The 19,668-nt window shown below is 43.8% G+C and overlaps 1 protein-coding gene across 2 annotated transcripts in view; it reads right to left on the bottom strand.

Annotated features, from left to right (window-relative positions):
• The window catches only part of LOC144499805 (FRAS1-related extracellular matrix protein 2-like), a 217,888-nt gene that overhangs the window by 33,596 nt on the left and 164,624 nt on the right, over window positions 1-19,668 (bottom strand). For both annotated transcript variants that reach the window (XM_078222307.1, XM_078222308.1), the window contains exons 9-11: window positions 18,292-18,489; window positions 6,607-6,771; window positions 6,333-6,515 (exon numbers count right to left, since the gene is read on the bottom strand). In XM_078222307.1, the coding sequence (XP_078078433.1) occupies window positions 6,333-6,515; window positions 6,607-6,771; window positions 18,292-18,489 (546 nt within the window). The remainder of the gene's footprint in view (window positions 1-6,332; window positions 6,516-6,606; window positions 6,772-18,291; window positions 18,490-19,668) is intronic.

The following is a 19,668-nucleotide window of genomic DNA, read 5'->3' as shown; positions in this document are numbered from 1 at the left end:
CAGTCTTTCTTCATGTCAGTCCTGCTATTCCGGGAATCAGTCTGGTGAACCTTTGCTGGGTTCCCTCAATAACTCCCTCCATAATTATCTTGCAAACAGAAGATGGAATCATGGCTGGATTTGTGTTTATTTTGTTGATAATAGAAGTTTACTGTGAGCAGACTTTGTGCAGTGAAATTGCCAGGACAGGAATCAGTATTGGGCTCAGAGTGAATCAGTAACCTGTTTTACACTGCACAACGAAGAGTCTTTTCTATCGACTTCAATTTTGTCCTTTTGTTTACTATCCTAATATCCCACTTTATCAAAAGGCACTTTTAATGACTTTTTTGAGGTACTGAAATAGTGTGATAAAGTTGTGCTGCATAGTATATATTGAACATATCTTGTAGTGTGAAGCAGCAATCAGCAGAGTCTTCAGACTTGCTGATGAAGAAAACACAGATACAATTGTGAACCATTTAGTCTTTGCTCTCTGGGCTCAAAGAACAAAGAACAATACAGCACAGGAACAGGCCCTTCGGCCCTCCAAGCCCATGCCGCTCCCTGGTCCAAACTAGACCATTCTTTTGTATCCCTCCATTCCCACTCCGTTCATATGGCTATCTAAGTCTTAAACGTTCCCAGTGTGTCCGCCTCCACCACCTTGCCTGGCAGCGCATTCCAAGCCCCCACCACCCTCTGTGTAAAATATGTCCTTCTGATATCTGTGTTAAACCTCCCCCCCTGTTTTTGACTGAATAACTTCAGTCTTTACTGTCAATCATTCCTCTATTATTCAGGAATCATTTGATCTTTCTATCCTAGAACATAGAACAGTACAGCACAGAACAGAACAGGCCCTTCGGCCCACGATGTTGTGGCGAGCTTTATCTGAAACCAAGATCAAGCTATCCCACTCCCTATCATCGTGGTGTGCTCCATGTGCCTATCCAATAACCACTTAAATGTTCCTAAAGTGTCTGACTCCACTATCACTGCAGGCAGTCCATTCCACACCCCAACCACTCTCTGCGTAAAGAACCTACCTCTGATATCCTTCCTATATCTCCCACCACGAACCCTATAGTTATGCCCCCTTGTAATAGCTCCATCCAGCCGGGGAAATAGTCTTTGATCCTCTGAGATGACTGATAAAACGGAATCCAATTATACCCCCTCCATAAAATGATTATATTGATTAAAATCATGCACCCTGGCAAGAGAAAGTCTTCTACTTCTTCTACAGAATAGAAAAGATCTTGTGCACTTTATCTGGGTTGCAAGTATTGGATCTTTCCCCTAAATATGAATTGACTGTCGCTGTGTCCATATGGTGCAATATTGTAATGAGGGCTGAGGCCTCCTCCTGTTCATGCTGTCTATGTTTCTATGAGGCAATCACTGAAATCTGGTCTGCACAGCATTATAAGTAACTAATGGGATACTTTCCTGTTACATGAACAATATTGTATGATGCAGTTAAAGTAAAATTTGTACTCTCTGGTTTGTTTAATAGCAGTGGCGGAATTAGCTATAGGACGCACAAAAATGAACACGGCATTATTTGTTGCTGTTTTTAATATTAATGACCTATGTTGCATATAGGTGAATACGGAAAAGGGGAAGATTGAGGAGGAGGGTTATGGAAACAGGAGAAGCACCAAGGCCCAGGTTCTGTCTCTCTGGCCTTGAGTACGGGGGCCTTCCTGCCAGTTACTGATACACGGAGCAGTGTGAGTTTAGCAGGTGGTGAGTGAAACACTGAGGTATTTGAAAACAGGCCAAGCAGCACCCTAATTTGAATCAACCAATTCAACCTTAAATCTTTCTGAATGTGCATACCTGCTTCCAGTGTGTCTACATCCAATGTGGCGGCGGGTTGTATGCTTCTGGTTGAAAATGGATGGGTGCTTCCTGCTCACCATATTGAGAGCAGGATGGTAAGTGTCCACAAAATTGGGCATCGAGCCACCCAATTTCTAGGTCACTACTTTCGGAAGAGGAGGACAAACAAGGGACGCACTGTGACCATAAAAAGGCCTTCTGATTAGAGAGATAATTATGTGAAAGCCTAGCTCTCTGTTAAGATTTAATTATTAAAGTGAACTAAGTCTATGAATCACATCAGTCAAGTAAATGAACCACAAGTGTTCAGCATAATGGACCGAATTACTTCCATATTTAGACTAGCACTCCTTCAATAATGGCATACCAAATTATTTGCCAACTTTCTAACAATGTTACACTGATTTAACCGGAAAGTGCACTGTAGAGCTTTACCCAGAATATAAATGGAAAGGTGCCATCATTTCATGCAACTGACAGTTTAATACCATAAAACTGTTGCCAGGGTGAACATGCTAAATGTATTGTAGTTAGCATAAACAATTATTCCCCGGCCACTGACTCCATCATTACTGCCTGAGGTTTCATAGAATCCCTACAGTACAGAAGGAGGCCATTTAGCCAGGCCCTATCCTTGTAACCCCACGTATTTATCCCACTAATCCCCCTAACCTACTCATCTTTGTATACTAAGGGGCAATTTAACATGACAAATCCACATAACCTGCACATTTTTGGACGGTGGGAGGAAACCGGTGCATCTGGAAGAAACCCGTGGAGACATGAGGAGAACATGCAAACTCCACACAGTCACCCAAGACCGGAATTGAACCCAGATCCTGGCTCTCTGAGGCAGCAGTTCTCACCATTGTGCCACCATGCTGCAACTGTGATGATACGGTGTCTTTAAGAAGCGTATTTTTATACTTCTAAGGGGCAATGTTTAAAATTCAGCTCTATTTTACACGGTGCCGATTTGAAAAACACAAAACTCACATGCTGAGAATGCAGGCTAATGATTGGTTTTAGCTAGGGATGTGTATGTTTTAATCTGAGTTCATGCATTTTTCTTTATTTGTTTTCCCCTGCGGTTTCAGTGTAGGGTTTTGAATTGGTTGATTGACAAGTGTCATGTGCTAATGGGTGGAGCTAAGCTTGCAGGAAAGATACACAGGGCCCAATTTTACCATTTCGAGACTAAGTGCCGGGTGCGGGCGTCAAATAGATCCGAGCCCGGAGGCTGCGCTCCAGCGCGCCCATACGCTTTCTTCCGATGCCGGTCCAGTGGGCGGGGCTTTGCGCCGCCGGAACGATAGGAGCTCCGAATGGCGCATGTGCAGTTCGGAAAAAATCTGACAGAATGCGCCCGGGCGCGACAAAGAAAGCAGAGAGAGCCTCTCTGCCGTTCATCCTCTAGTCGGGGGGGGGGGGGGGAAAGAGAGGGTGTGACTTATCATCCCCTGGGGGGGTGGGAGGGAAGGAGGTGTGACGTCTCATTCCCCGAGGTGGGGGGTAGGAGAGGGGGTGTGATGTATCATCCTCTGGTCAGTGGGGGGGGTCGGCTGCCTGTCTGCGGCCGATCCCTCCTGGCACCATCACTGGTACACTACCAGCCACAGATTACTCTTCCCTGCAGGGGCGAGAGAGATGGCTGTGGCTGGTAGTGTACCAGTGATGGTACCAGGAGGGCCGCAGATGGGCAACGGAACCCCCCCAACCAGAGGATGATCCGTCACACCCCCTCTCCACCCCCCCAGGGGATGATCCATCACACCCCCTCTCCTCCCCCCCCGGGAATGAGACGTCACACCCCCTCCTACGATTGAGGTAGGTTAGGTGTGTGCTCTGCCGGTGGGGCCTGCCTCCCAGAGGGGTCCGATCCTGGGGGGGGGGGGGGGGTCCTGCCTCCCAGAGGGGTCCGATCCCGGGGGGGAGGGGGGGTCTGCCGGGGTGGTTAGAGGGGGTGTCCGCGAAGGGTGGGCCTCGGCGATTCCCCTGCCGAATAAAAGTACAAGTTGGACTTTTATTTATCAGGTCGGTAAAGGCGCAGATGCGAATTGGGCCGAACGCTGGTAAAGGGGGAATTGATGGTAAACTTTGGCGCGCGCTTCATTAAGTCAATTTAAATGCATGCAAATACATTTAAATCGTCGCGCCGGCCGATTTGGGCGCGCACCAGAACGGCGTCCGAATTGGCCGTTGGTAATTGCGCGATCCGCTAGGAATCGGGTGCGGATCACGGCATAGGCCCGACACCCAACTTTACCACCATTTCGGGCGCGAAGTTTTAGTAAAATCGGGCACACAGTTTCTCTTTCATTTTAAAAACATTTGTTTTCTGTTTGGTCCTGAAAGAAGCAAGAATTGTCTTTCTGTCTCTCTCTGGAGGCTGCTGTTTGGGGCTGTCAGAAGACAGGTGTTTCTGTGTATCTCTCTCGCCAGAGGTGCTCAAAAGGCTCTAGGTCTGTTAACAAGTACAAGCATATAAGTCTGGGGTTTGCTTACTGATTTTGAAAAGGGGTTTTAACTTTTTAAGAGGAATATTGCTTGAATTAGAACTCATAGGGATAGATTAGCAGTTAAGAACTGCGTATTGTCATGTTTAAGTATTGTTTAATTGGTACATATTAAGTAAATTTATTTGTTATAGTTAAACTGTATTGTTAAATAAAGTAAGTTTTGATAAAAGCTTCCTAGCATGTCAATAGAATCACACCTTGGAGTGAAACACCTTACTCTCACATTAATGCCAAAATAGCAAATGATTAGAGTCTAGTCTAACTTCATAATATACCTTGGGGTTTCTGATCACATACTCTGACACAATGTTCAACTAGACTGTTTGCAACCATGGCATCCAATTTGACCTGAAATAAAGCTCTGACCCCATTTCTGTCCCCCCAGGAACATCTACTTTCACCTTGGTAACATCGCCTGACTTCAAACTTGCCTCAGGCCATATTCTCCTGAAACCTGCTGCCTGCACCCTAACCCCACACCAAGTTCCATTCACCAATCATCCTTGCATTTATTGATGTCCAATGGCTTCCAGTCAGTAATGGCACTTAAGAAAAAAATTCATCCTGGTTTTTAAATTCCACAAAGGCCTTTAATCCTACAAACCTCTGATATATCTGTCACTTTTCCAATTCTGATCTCTTTCACAGTCCTGATTTTCATAGTGGTTTTCAGAGTGACTTCACTGCAGCGTTAATGAAAGCCTACTTGTGACACTAATAAATAAACTGAAAATATTGCTGGCCTAATGGAATTCACTTCCTAAACCTCTCTGCTTCTCTACCTCCCTTTCCTCCTTTGAGATGAGCCTTTAACCCAACACCTTTGGCCATGTATTCTAATACGTCCTCTTGTGTCAGACTGCATTTGGGAATGCTCTTTTAAAATGATTTTGGAAGTTTCACTATATTAAAAGGAACTGAGCTGCTGATACTGATTTGGTTTTCCACAAGTCGCTCAACATGATGACATTGGTGAATTTGCAGAAAAGAGAATCATGACCCAAAAGTCAGCCATTTGCAAATCCCTTTAAACATACTGGTTGTGTTATTATTAGGAGGGACATACATCAAAATGCGTTACATTCTTAAACCAGCCAGTCAATTTCTCACTTTGCAAGAGGCAGATTCACATTTTTACATGTTTCGTCTTGACGATTACTAAAGGATAAATTGCCCATTAAACAATGATAGCAGATAATGTTAAGGAGGGAGATGGACAAGTTTATATTCACAGAATTGATTGATGGTTATGAGATAGGCCACAGTATGGTATTTTATATGTTGGAGTAGCTAAATGGATTGCAGTGGCCTTTTTGGATCCCATGTTGCTAGGTTACTCAATATAATGATATCTATACAAAGATATACATCACATGGGGATTATCAACGTTGCAACACCAAAAAATAAATTTAAATTCTGAACGAAAATAGCAAACTCTTTATGAGCACAGAGATCCATCATATCCCGTCCCTGTGTGTGGTCAAAGTTATGGCAGTATTCCATCAGAATGGTTGTCTATTTTTAAGTTTCCTTTCTTTAAGACTGGAATTAAACCCTCCTATAAAACTAACTAACAAATTCAGGACTGATGGAAGATATTGTGTGGCAGTGCAAAAATAGTCAATCATTTAAATAAAAATACTGAAAACAAGATCTTATTCTAACTTCCTAAATTACAATATACATCTTATAATTAAAAGTGCTTAAAATTAAAGTTTTTTTCATATTTGCAATCTCTTCAAACAACAGACATTCTATGATTTTATTATGGGTAATCTCATGGGCCACTTCCCAGACCTTTTCTTCAGACTAAATAACTGTCAAAATGCACAAAAGCCACGCTCAAAACAGGTCAAGTCTTGTTCCAAACTACTCCAAGGCTTCTTGCTGCAGGGCATTTCAGATTTACTTTAGCATGAGTATCTGAAACATAAGACACAACTAAACTTTCAGGAAACTATCAACTACTTTATACAATCATGTACCTTCTGACAAAGGATGGTAGTCTTCCCCCGAGATGGCAGAACCATCTTTTGTGTGGACTCGTACAATAGAAACCTTTGAAGTATCTCCAAGGCGAAGTACTGGAATTTTTACAACTGCAATCAGCCCGGGTTCTTTAGGTTCACTGACACTGAATTTGGTCTCTCCAAATTTAATAATAGCCTCTGTAGCAAAAGAGCAAAGGTTGTTAATGTTGCCCATCAAATATGGAATAAATCCAAATCACTTTTAAAACTACAAAATAACGCATCTCACTGTCTGCGCTGTCCATGATTTTTATCACTGTTTCATTCTTTTCACCAACTGAAGCACCAAATGGAGACTCGCTCTTTGGAGTTCCAAGCACCAATCTTAGATCCTCGTCTTCCTCGTGTATTGTATCATCACTTAAAGTCACAGTGCAGGGTTTCTCAATTTCACCTGTAAAATATGACAGAATGTCATGAGACATTTAAAGTGATAACCCATTAGCTTTCCATTTTGCAAAATTTGTGGTTTCTAATTAAAGTAAGCTTTTATTACATTGAGAAAAATACAATTTGATTCTCTAACAGTCAAGAAAGAGTCTTCAATACAAATAATAACAAAGGAGAAGAAATGTCTTCCAGTGATGTTTGTGACATTTGTGTACCTTTAAGAGATTTTTAAAAATATCATGTTCTCTACTGCTCACAGCCTGAGCTGATGTCATTGATGCTGGGTTGTCTACCAGGAGCCCTTTTATTGCTCCTTAAGTGGCATAAATGGAGGTTGTTTACTTTTACTTTGGGAATTAGTTTTATGGCCCTGCATTGTCAGGAGGAAAACTGATTGGCAGGTCAGGCGACAGGAACTCTTTTGTTTTCAGTTTTGAGCTGCTGTTTAGTTTTAGAAGGGACATCAAGCTGGAAAGAAGTATCTCTCTCTCTCTGTCTCCCTGGTTTGGGAAATTCTGCTGGTTAGCTGAAAACCTTTCTGCAGTAGAAAATCTGCTGTTGGTGGCTTGATCTGAGTCTCTCCCTGGTGTTCCGGGAAACTGACTTCAAACTGTTCTGAGTGCATAACGAGAACTGCAACATTCATCCAAAGGATTCAATTCCAATATCACATGAGCATTAGCCTTTGTTGTGTTAAACCTGTGGAAAGGTTTTGTTTTGTGGGATTGGTTTGATTAGATCATCTTAGATATATTTGTTAGGGATTATACATTATTGTGGTTGTTTTATTTGCAATTGATAACAGTGATTGCTAATATTCTTATTATACATGTTAACTATATTCTTAAATAAACTTTGTTGAATAAAAGCTCCTTAGGGGGTCATTTGAATCATACCCGAGGTGAAACATACCATGCTTATCCTAGCCAAATTCAAGGTGCAAAACATATGCTCTCGGCAGGCTCCATAAAATACTCTGGAGTTTCTGACCTGAACCATAACATGTTACACAAATGCTCAACAAGCATTTGTACGAAATACCTTCCCCTTTTGTTGTTTAAGATCCCCACTCTACTAAGACAGGCATTTTTTACAAGTGGATGAGCATTTTGTGTTATGTCACTAACAGCATTCTCTGCCTTAGGTGCCCAATGGAGTTGATGAACAGAAGAAAAACTATATTAAGGCAGGAGGCACTTGGTTAAAGTTAAGCGCCTCAGGGTGTTTGATTGCCAATGCAAAAGTGCTACCGCCAGCGGGAAAATCAGTGTGTTTCCAACTGGCACTGGTGGCGCTACTGAGGTGGGATTCAACCAGTTTAAAACTCAAAAAATGCCCCCGCATGAATCATGATGGCTAAACACGCCAGGTGCGTGAGGCTCCCAAATTGGCGATCAGCTATTCAGTTGGCATTCAAGAACACTTCCTGATTTTCCTTCTTTCAGAATAACTGAAGGAAGAATAACCCAGTCTCACATGAATGCAGGAAGCATTTCGGTTTCGATCTTTTATGAGGCCAATTTTTTTGAGTTATAACTGTGGATTTACCTGACAATCTCTACTGCAGCAAGAGATTTTATTATCAGTTCTCAAGGCGGCGAATATTGATGAGGAGAAAGCAAAATCATGTAGAAAGAGTCTGGTGCTTTAATTAACAGTTTTCACTTACAGAACCTGGCATGGAAAGTGTGGTATTGTCATAACTCTAAGGTCAATTTCAAATCCAAGGTAGCCACAAAAGAAGTCAGACTGGTGAGACTTCTATTATGTGGAGATGCCGGCATTGGACTGGGGTAAGCACAGTAAGAAGTCTCACAACACCAGGTTAAAGTCCAACAGGTTTATTTGGTAGCGCAAGCTTTCAGAGTGTCACTCACCTTAAGGAGGAGCGACACTCCGAAAGCTTGTGCTACCAAATAAACCTGTTGGACTTTAACCTGGTGTTGTGAGGCTTCTTACTGAGACTTCTATTAACCAATGTTCAAATGGACAAGATTCTGCATCCTCATCTCATATGTCAATGGCAGAATTATTTGGATGTCTTATTTAACTAATATGAACGGCCCTTCCGAGCATCTCAATGGATGAACTTAGGAGATTGGCTATAGAGTTATAGAAAATAATAGCAGAGGAGGCAGCAATTCAGCCCATTAAATATCCACTGACTGAAAGAGAGGCCAAAACAAGGCCAAACAGAACAGGTGTAGTGAAAAGAGGAAGCACTTCAGGCTTAATTCCCGGCTTGGGCCACTGTTTGTGCGGAGTCTGCACCTTCTCCCCGTGTCTGCATGGGTTTCCTCCGGGTGCTCCGGTTTCCTCCCACGTTCCGAAAGACAAGCTGGTTAGGCACATCTGCCACACTAAATTCTCCCTCAGTGTACCTGAACAGGTGCCGGAGTGTGGCGACCAGGGGATTTTCACAGTAACTTCATTGCAGTGGTAATGTAAGCCTACTTGTGAAACTAATAAATAAACTTTAAATTTTAAATAAACTTTAATGGACCGTAAATTCATTGTATCAAAAATGAAGTCTTTGATCTTTGAGCTGTCAGTCAAAAAAGCTTTTGGCAGTTAATGGATCATCAATTCCTTGTTCAAACAAACCTTGGCTAATCCTCTCTTTGATCTGCTCTGCAGCTGTCAATCAAAGCAGTTATAAGAGGTTTCAGAGCTGCTGGGGCTCATTCAATTTTCTCCACTTTCGAAACAATTTCCTTTTTTTAATCACCAGAAGCTAAAGTTAGCAAAAGTCCTGAGTTTGTTCATCATGAAAAGGTTATCTTGTGAATATCAATCACAAAAAGCATGACTTATACATCTTCTCATTTCTAATCTGCTCCTTAAAAAATAGCAGCTTCCCTAATTATCCTTTGGGGCAAAATCAAATGCCCTTGCTTAACATAATGCTTAATGTTGAATTCACCCATTTCTTAGCTATGATCCTATCTCTAACTTATTACTGTCGAAATCCCAATCCTCATCTTCATTACCTGAAGCACTGGTTTCTCCAACATTCTCCATGGCAGACATGCTGCTTTCATCCTTCATAATCTATAATTAACACACAATTCTGTGGCCCAGACCCTCTCCTGTATACAGTTCCATTTATTCATCCCATCTGTGCTCAGCTCCAATTTGTTTCCTGTTCCCAATGAGTCAACTTATTCTTAACTGCAAAACCTACAATGACATTCCTCAAACTTTTTTGAGGAATCTTATCCAGCCCTGTCTCTTGACTCCAGATTACTGCTTGTACCCCATTTCCTCTGTTGGATCTCAACAACAATACTGTGACTACATTTGCAGGTCAGAAGCCAAGAGCAGATCAGAGGCCAGGAATCCTGCAGAGAGTAACTCAGTGCATGCCAGTGGGAGAGAGACTGCAGCCTGAATGAGATTCAGCCGGAGTGAAGGTATCGTAAATTTGGAGCTGAGTTGGTAAGTGTTTTCTCTTTAAATTCAGTAGTCTAGGTAAAGGTCAATAAGTAACTGGTCCAGTTAGCTAAGTAGCAGTTATCTGTCAATCAAATGAGGCCTCAATAGGTGTGAACACTTAGGAATTTTAAACTGGTGTGTGAGCCATCTCAGTTCACCTCAACTGTATTTAAAGCAGTGGTTTTAGCAAGCACACGAACAGTGAGTGAGCCCAAGTGAGATTCAGCTAGAGCGGGGGTATCGGAAACTTGGAGCTAAGTGGGAATTTGGTGCTGAGGGAAGAGGTGGCCACCTTTGGGAGGAGTAGGGAGGTGGACCAACGAGGGAGACTCGAGAACAAGTGAGAGGTAGAAAGAAATCGAACCGTGATGTTATAGCAATAGGGTAAACGATTGGCAAGCAATTTTTCTTTTTTTTTCTCTTGGCATTGTGGTTGTTGCTGCAATTTAACTTAATGGTTAAGTTATGGCAGGATATCCCAGACCCATGTCATGCTCCTCTTGTGCATTGTGGGAATTCAGGGACCCTTCAGGTGTTTCTGGCTCCTTCACATGTAGGAAGTATGTCCAACTGCAGCTCCTGTTAGACCGCTTGACAGCTCTGGAGCAGCGGTTGGATTCACTTTGCAGCATCCGTGGTGCTGCGGAAGTTGTGGATAGCACGTTGGTCACATCGCAGATAAAAATTACTGAGGGAGATAGAGAAAGGGTGACCATAGACAGAGGAAGAGTAGGAAGGCAATGCAGGGGTCCCCTGCGGTCATCTCCCTCCAAAACAGATATACCATTTTTGATACTGTTGGGAGAGATGGCTCACCAGGGGAAGGTGGCAGCAGCCAGGTTCATGGCACCGTGGTTGGCTCTGCTGCACAGGAGGGCAGGAAAGAGTGGCAGAGTTATGATAATAGGGGATTCAATTGTATGGGGAATAGATAGGCGTTTCTGCAGATGCAAACAAGTCTCCAGGATGATATGTTGCCTCCCTGGTGCAAGGGTCAAGGATGTCTCGGAGCGGCTGCAGTGCATTCTGGGGGGGGGGGGGAAACGCGTCAGGGAAGATCATGGACAGCGAGCTGTCGTTGTGCATATAGGCAGTAATGATATAGGTTAAAAAATGGGATGAGATCCTACAAGCTGAATTTAGGGAGTTCGGAATTAAACTAAAAAATAGGACCTCAAAAGGTAGTAATCTCAGGATTGCTACCAATGCCATATGTTAGTCAAAGTAGGAATGTCAGGATAGCTGAGATGAATACGTGGCTTGAGGGATGGGGTAAGAGAGAGGGATTCAAATTCCTGGGACTGGTTCTAGGGTAGGTGGGACCAGTACACGTCAGACGGTCTGCACCTGGGCAGGACTGGGACCAATGTCCTCAGGGGAGCATTTGCTAGTGCTATTGGGGAGGGTTTAAACGAATATGGCAGGGGGATGGGAACCGATGCAGGAAGTCAGAGGGAGGTAAAGTGGGGACAGAAACAGAAGGCAGTAAGGAGGAAGTGGAAGGCAGATAAGCCAAAGACAAAAATCAAAAAGGGCCTCTTACATCATAATTTTAAGAGGGCAATAAATTCCAAAACAACAAGCCTGAAGGCTGTGTCTCAACACGAGGAGCGTTTGTAATAAGGTGGATGAATTAACTGCGCAGATAGCCATTAATGGATATGATATAATTGGGAGCAGGAAACCTGGCTCCAGGGTAACCAGGGATAGGAACTCAACATCCAGGGGTATTCGATATTCAGGAAAGATAGATGGAAAGAAAAGGGGGATGGGGTAGTGTTGCTGGTTAAAGAGGAGATTAATGCAATTGTAAGGAAAGGCATTAGCCTGAACAATGTGGAATCTGTATGGGTGGAGCACCAAAGGACAAAAAACGTTAGTGGGAGTTGTGTACAGACCACCAAACAGTAGTACTGAGGTTGGAGATGGCATCAAGCAGGAAATTAGAGATACGTGCATTAAGGGTACAGCAGCTATTATGAGTGACTTCAATGTATATATTGATTGGGCTCATCAAACTGGTAGCAATGCAATGGAGGAGGATTTGTTGGAATGTATAAGGGATGGTTTTCTCGACCAACATGTCGAGGAACCGACTAGAGAGCAGGCCATCCTAGACTGTGTATTGTGTAGTGAGAGAGGATTAATTAGCAACTTTGTGGTGCAAGATCCTTTGGGGAAGAGTGACATAGTATGGTAGAATTCTTCATTAAGATGGAGAGTGACACAGTTAAGTCTGAGACTAGGGTCCTGAATGTGAGGAAAGCTAGCTTTGATGGTATGAGACATGCATTGGCTAGGATAAGCTGGCAAAGGATACTTGAGGGGTTAACAGTGGAGAACAATGGCAGACATTTAAAGAACACATGGATAAACTTTAATAACTGTGCATCCCTGTCTGGCATAAGAGTAAAATAGGGAAGATGCCTCATCCATGGCTAACAAGGGAAAGCAGAGATAGTGTTAAAGCCAAAGAGGACGCATATAAATTGGCCAGAAAAAGCAGCAAACCTGAGGATTGGGAGAAATTTAAAATCCAATAGTGGAGGACAAAGGGTTTAATTTGGAAGGGGAAATAGAATACGAGAGTAGGCTTGCAGAAAACTAAAAACTGACTGCAAAACATAGAAAAACTACAGCACAAACAGGCCCTTCGGCCCCACAAGTTGTGCCGAACATATCCCTACCTTCTAGGCCTACCTATAACCCTCCATCCTATGACGTCCCATGGACTCATCCAGGAGTCTCTTAAAAGACCCTATTGAGTTTGCCTCCACCACCACTGACGGCAGCCGATTCCACTCGCTCACCACCCTCTGTGTGAAAAACTTCCCCCGAACATTTCCCCTGTACCTACCCCCAGCACCTTAAACCTGTGTCCTCTCGTAGCAGCCATTTCCACCCTGGGAAAAAGCCTCTGAGAGCCCACCCGATCTATGTCCCTCAACATCTTATATACCTCTATTAGGTCTCTTCTCATCCTACGTCTCTCCAAGGAGAAAAGACCGAGCTCCCTCAGCCTATCCTCATAAGGCATGCCACTCAATCCAGGCAACATCCTTGTAAATCTCCTCTGCACCCTTTCAATCTTTTCCACATCCTTCCTGTAATGAGGCGACCAGAACTGAGCACAGTACTCCAAGTGGGGTCTGACGAGGGTCTTATATAGCTGCATCATTATCCCCGGACTCCTAAACTCAATCCCTCGATTGATAAAGGCCAGCACACCATACGCCTCCTTAACCACCTCCTCCACCTGCGGGGCCGATTTTAGAGTCCTATGGACCCGGACCCCAAGGTCCTTCTGATCCTCTACAGTACTAAGAGTCTTTCCCTTTATATTGTACTCCTTCATCCCATTTGACCTGCCAAAATGCACCACTACACATTTATCTGGGTTGAAGTCCATCTGCCATTTCTCCGCCCAGTCTTGCATCCTATCTATGTCCCTCTGTAACTTCTGACATCCCTCCAGACTATCCACAACCCCACCAACCTTCGTGTCATTGGCAAACTTACCAACCCATCCCTCCACTTCCTCATCCAGGTCATTTATGAAAATGACAAACAGCAAGGGTCCCAGAACAGATCCCTGGGGCACACCACTGGTGACCGATCTCCATTTAGAAAAAGATCCATCTATACACACTCTCTGCCTCCTTTGGGCAAGCCAGTTCTGGATCCACAGGCAGCAGCACCTTGGATCCCATGCCCTCTCACTTTTTCTAGAAGCCTTGCATGGGGGACCTTATCGAACGCCTTGCTAAAATCCATATAAACCACATCTATTGCTTTCCCTTCGTCAGATATGGCTTCTTTAGATATGGGAAGAGAAAAAGACTGGCGAAGACAAATGTAGGTCCCTTATAGTTAGAGTCGGGTGAATCCATAATGGGCAACAAAGAGATGGCAGACCAGCTGAACAAATACTTTGGATCTGACTTCACTAAGGAGGACACAAATAACCTTCCAGAAACACTAGGGGATAGAGGGTCGAGCATGAAGGAGGAACTGACGGAAATCCTTATTAGTCAGGAAATTGTATTGGGGAAATTGCGGAGATTAAAATCCGGTAAATCCCCAGGGCCTGATGCTCTGCATCCTAGAGTACTAAAGGAAGTGGCCCTAGAAATAGTGGATGCATTGGTGAACATTTTCCAGCATTCTATAGGCCCTGGAAGAGTTCCAGTAGATTGGAGGGTGACTAATGTAACCCCACTTTTTAAAAAAGGAGGGGAGAAAACTGGGAATTATAGACCGGTTAGCCTGACATAGGTGGTGGGGAAAATGCTGGAGTCAATTATTAAGGATGCAATAACTGAGCATATGGAAAGCGGTGACAAGATCGGTCCAAGTCAGCATGGATTCACTAAAGGGAAATCGTGCTTGACAAATCTTCTGGAATTTTTTGAGGATGTGACCAGTCGAGTGGACAAGGGTGAACCAGTGGATGTTGTGTATCTGGACTTTCAAAAGGCTTTTGACAAGGTCCCACACAAGAGATTAGTGAGCAAAATTAAAGCTCATGGTATTGGGGGTAATGTATTGATGTGGATAGAGAACTGGTTGGTTGACAGGAAGCAGAGAGTGGGAATAATTGGATCCTTTTCAGAGTGGCAGGCAGTGCATCACAAGGTTCAGTGCTGGGACCCCAGCTATTCACAATATACATTAACGATTTGGACAAAGGAATTGAATGCAATATCTCCAAATTTGCAGATGACACTAAGCTGGGTGGCAGTGTGTACTGTGAGGAGGATGCTAAGAGGCTGCAGGGTGACTTGGACAAGCTGGCTGAGTGGACAAATGCAAAATGCTGTGGAGGTTATCCACTTTGGTGGCAAAAACAGGAAAGAAGATTATTATCTGAATGGTGGCAGTTTAGGAAAACGGGAAGTACAACGTGACCTGAGTGTCATGGTGGAACAGTCATTGAAGGTTGACATGCAGGTACAGCAGATGGTGAGGAAAGCTAATGGCATGCTAACCTTCATAGCAAAAGGATTTCAGTATAGGAGTAAAGATGTCTTGCTGCAGTTATACAGGGCCTTGGTGAGGGCACACCTTGTATATTGTGTGCAGTTTTGGTCTCCTAGTCTGAGGAAGGACATTCTTGTTATTGAGGGAGTCTAGCAAATGTTGACCAGACTGACTCCTGGAATGGCAGGACTGACATATGAAGAGAGACTGGATTGGCTGGGCTTGTACTCACTGGAATTTAGAAGGATGAGAGGGGATCTCATAGAAACATATAAAATCCTGATGGGACTGGACAAGAATGTTCCCAATGTTGGGGAAGTCCAGAACAAGGGGTCACAGTCTAAGAAAAAGAGGTAAGCCATTCAGGACTGAAATGAGGAAGAACTTATTCACTCAGAGTTGTAAACCTGTGGAATTCTCTACCATAGAAACCTGTTGAGGCCAGTTCATTAAATATGTTCAAGAAGGAGCTGGATGTGGCCCTTGCGGCTAAAGGGATCAAGGGGTATGGAGAGAAAGCGGGAGTGGGATACTGAAAGGGCATGATCAGCCATGACCATATTGAATGGTGGTGCACGCTTGAAGGGCCGAATGGCCTATTCATAGAGTCATAGAGGTTTACAGCATGGAAACAGGCCCTTCAGCCCAACTTGTTCATTCCGCCCAGTTTTTACAACTAAGCTAGTCACAATTGCCCGCATTTGGCCCATATCGCTCTATACCCATCTTACCCATGTAACTGTCTAAATGCTTTTTAAAAGACAAAATTGTATCCACCTCTATGACTGCCTCTGGCAGCTTATTCCAGACACTCATCACCCTCAATGAAAAAATTGCCTCTCTGGACCCTTTTGTATCTCTTGCCTCTCACCTTAAACCTATGCCCTCTAGTTTTAGACTCCCCTAGCTTTGCACCTGTTTTCTATATTTCTAGGTTTCTATTTCCTGACTCCCCACAATCTGTCCACCATTGAAAAGGCACAAGTCAGGAGTGAATAGTCTCCACTTGTCTGGATGAGTGTACTCCAACAATACTCGAGAAACTTGACACCACTCAGGACAAAGCAGCTAGCTTGATTGGCACCCATTCCACAAACTTGCATTCCGTCCACCGCTGATACACAATGGTTGCAGTGTATACCATCTACAAGATGCACTGCAGGAATTCACCAGAGCTCCTTAGGCAGCACGATCCAAACACACGACCACTACCATCTAGAAGGACAAGAGCAGCAGATACCTGGGAACACCACCACCTGGAAGTTACCCCCCACAAGTCACTCAACATCCTGACTTGGAATCGTGTTGCTGTTCCTTCACTGTCACTGGGACAAAATACTGGAACTCCCTCCCTAGCACCACAGGGACTGTAGTGGTTCAAGAAGGTGACTCACCACCATCTTCTCAAAGGCAATTAGAGATGGGCAATAAATGATGGCCTAACCATCAACATCTACATCCCATAAATGAGTAACAAAAATGTTTTCAATCACTACTTCCTTTCCCTGCGGAATTCGGTCCATTTATTGATTTTCTTCATTCCACTTTCACCTTCCTAAGTTCTCCAAAAATAACCCTTCTTGTCTATGTTCTCTCCTTGCTGAAATTCCCTGCATTTCCTACTCAAATGTCACTCCCAAAATGTTAGCAACAATATGACAGAAACAACAAAAATCTATGCTTACAAGTTGTTTCCCCTAATTCCTTTTAACCCAGTAGGAGGAGCACTATCATCACATCTTCCAGAATGTAGAAGATTGACCATTTTGATGTGCTCATTTTAAAGTTAGCTCATGCAACAGATCTGAAACAAACACGATCACATATTGTCCTTGAGTGAGGGGTTTTTGGTGGCAAGTATAAACATGAGAATAAATGTGCCTAAAACAGCATGAGAAAACCATTTCAAATTTAAACACCCCTCCAAAGTGGGAAAGCTCAAATGCTATAAAATGTTCCATCTGTTGACCATATTGAAAACCAATGGATCTCTTAAACACTGCCTAGCATATTCAAATAGACAGCAGTCGTAATACCTGAGCAAGTGAGCCTAAAAGCACAAGTTAATACAGATTTCTTTTAAACCTTCTGAACATCCGTTTTGGCATGGGTGATTGATAACCACTTGTTACAAACAATTGTTGAAAACTAGATTGGATAATCTTTACCACTACTTAATTTTTAGGTCTATGTGTGTGGTGCCATAACCACAATAGGGAATAGAATATTCTGGACATTCTCCATGTACAAACCCAGATGTTTAAAAGCCTTCAAAAGAAGTTACAGATCAAAATAAAACAGATTGAAATTAAAAGGTTTTGAGTGATGAAAACTGAAGCCTAGCCTGTTATTGTACATTTCAGGTGCCAGGCTTTTTGTAATATCATTACTTTAATGACTGCACATCGACATTCCATGACAGATTACAGTCTTTTTTTTTTAAAACAGCTTCGTGTGTAGGATTTCTCACAGAGCTAAGATTTCTGCAAACTCTAAAGATGGGAATCAGTCAGCTGCCATGAGCAGATCACAGCCAGACAAATGTCACAGTTAACTTGTAAGTGGCTTCACCTGTCTGTCAAGCATAAGCGGGAAGTGGTGCAATTCTCATGGAGAAGATTTGGATTTTTAATTAGCTGTCTACCAGTACAAATTGTAGCCACGATGCACATTTGAACTCACTATGTGGACAAAATGTCAGAGTTCTTATTATAGGAAAGGGAAAACTGTGCTCTGGAATGGTATTTCCAATAGATAATTCTAGAATGCAATGATAATGATCAGTCATGATTTAATCGGATGGCGGAGCAGGCTCAAAGGATTAAATGGGTTACTCCTGTTCCCAGTGTACCCATGCATCAATGATAATGGCTACTGAGTAGCTATCCCTGGAACTAATTAAGAAGTGACACGTTTAAAAATGGAGCATTTAAGGATTTTAAAAGCTGTTTCAGACCATATATAATATGAAAGGTTTTGAGGGCATCCTCAAGTAACATTTTGCAGATGTTGCACATAACAGGGACAAAAGAATAAAAAGAGATAGCCATGCTGTTATTACTGACAAGGAGCTGGAAATTTAACCGTATTTCTCTGTAATGTACAGTACCTGGAAGAAATGTAATGACGGAATCATCTGTGTTGGGACGTTCAGCAAAATCCATCATGACCTGAGCAGATGCCTGGCGAGTATAGCACCGAACTGTAGATTTATAGCTGATGTCACCACTGCGGTAAACAATTGCCGTGACCTGACCATCGTTCTCTTTCCCCACATATGCTGCATCCTTGAACTGTACCTTTGGCACTTTAAGGAAAAGGAAAGTCGTTCACGCATTGGTTTTTCATAATTGTTTACTGAGTGAAAAATAATACAATTTCTGCTGCACAATTGCACTATAGCTTGAACCAATGATGCAGAACAAGGCTACAAAGACAAGGGGCGGAATTCTCCCCAAAAAATTCTAAGTGTTGAATTCGCAGGAAAACTGGAGTAATTCACACTGATTTTTTCAGTGAGAGTTCACAATAGAATCTCCCACACTCTGTGCACTGCAGAGGCCACCAGCTTGAATATCATTAAATTTTAGGGGACGGGGCCTATTCCCACCTGGGAGGCATGCACAGAGGCCCTGAACAGTCAGTCCCTCATTTGCTGGCCAGCTCGACTGCTGGCCAACCTGAAACCCCCCCAAACACCAAATACCCCACAGATCGTGGCCCCCCCAGACCATTCCCGGCCACCCTTGACCTCATCCCCCAAACCCTCCCAATCGCCTGCCCCCCACCCCCAATCCACCCCAATAGCTGGCCCCCATCGATCCCAATGGCAGAGTGGCAGTGGGACCCCCCCACTGATCTCCCCCTAGGCCCTGCCCCATATGCTCCATCCCCAGGTGCTGCCCCCTTGGCACTGCCCCATGCCTGATGGGCAGTGCCAAGGTGTCCCCTGGGCCTGGGTATTTTGCCCCTTGGGCAGTGCCAGGGGACACAAGCTGGCACTGCCAGAACACCCATGCCCAGGGGGCTCCAGCCCCCTGCCGCCCGATCCATTGGGAGACCCTGTTTGCCCCCTTGCACTCCAGCCTGGTCAGGCTGCTAGGGCCCCGAAAGTGGGGAGCTACTCTAAACCCCGTTGGAGGCTAGCGAGCCCAGACACTTCAGTCCCGGGCCCGCTAATCACATTTAAATAATGATTTAAATAGCTTATCTGTCTTCTCGCAGGTTTCCAGCACAGATTTGATGCCGCCGAAAATCCGGCGCTGGGAGATGTACTTGCGGCATGCGTGAATCTCGCACATACTCGGCCGCGAGATTCTCCTATCCCGCTGCACTATAAAACTAGCGCAGCGGGGTGGGACAATCGCTCCCAAGGAGAGGGTTTCTCTTGAGAAAACTGTCAGACGTGAAATTTAAAAAATATTTAATTGTACCCTTGCCCATTTCTTACAGTTTGGAAGTTATCATGGCACCAGTTACCTGGCTA

Source organism: Mustelus asterias, chromosome 10 (genome assembly GCF_964213995.1).
Source record: "Mustelus asterias chromosome 10, sMusAst1.hap1.1, whole genome shotgun sequence".
Classification (NCBI taxonomy): Eukaryota; Metazoa; Chordata; class Chondrichthyes; order Carcharhiniformes; family Triakidae; genus Mustelus; species Mustelus asterias.
Note: the sequence above shows the minus strand (reverse complement) of the source record. Positions and strands in the feature narration are given on the sequence as shown.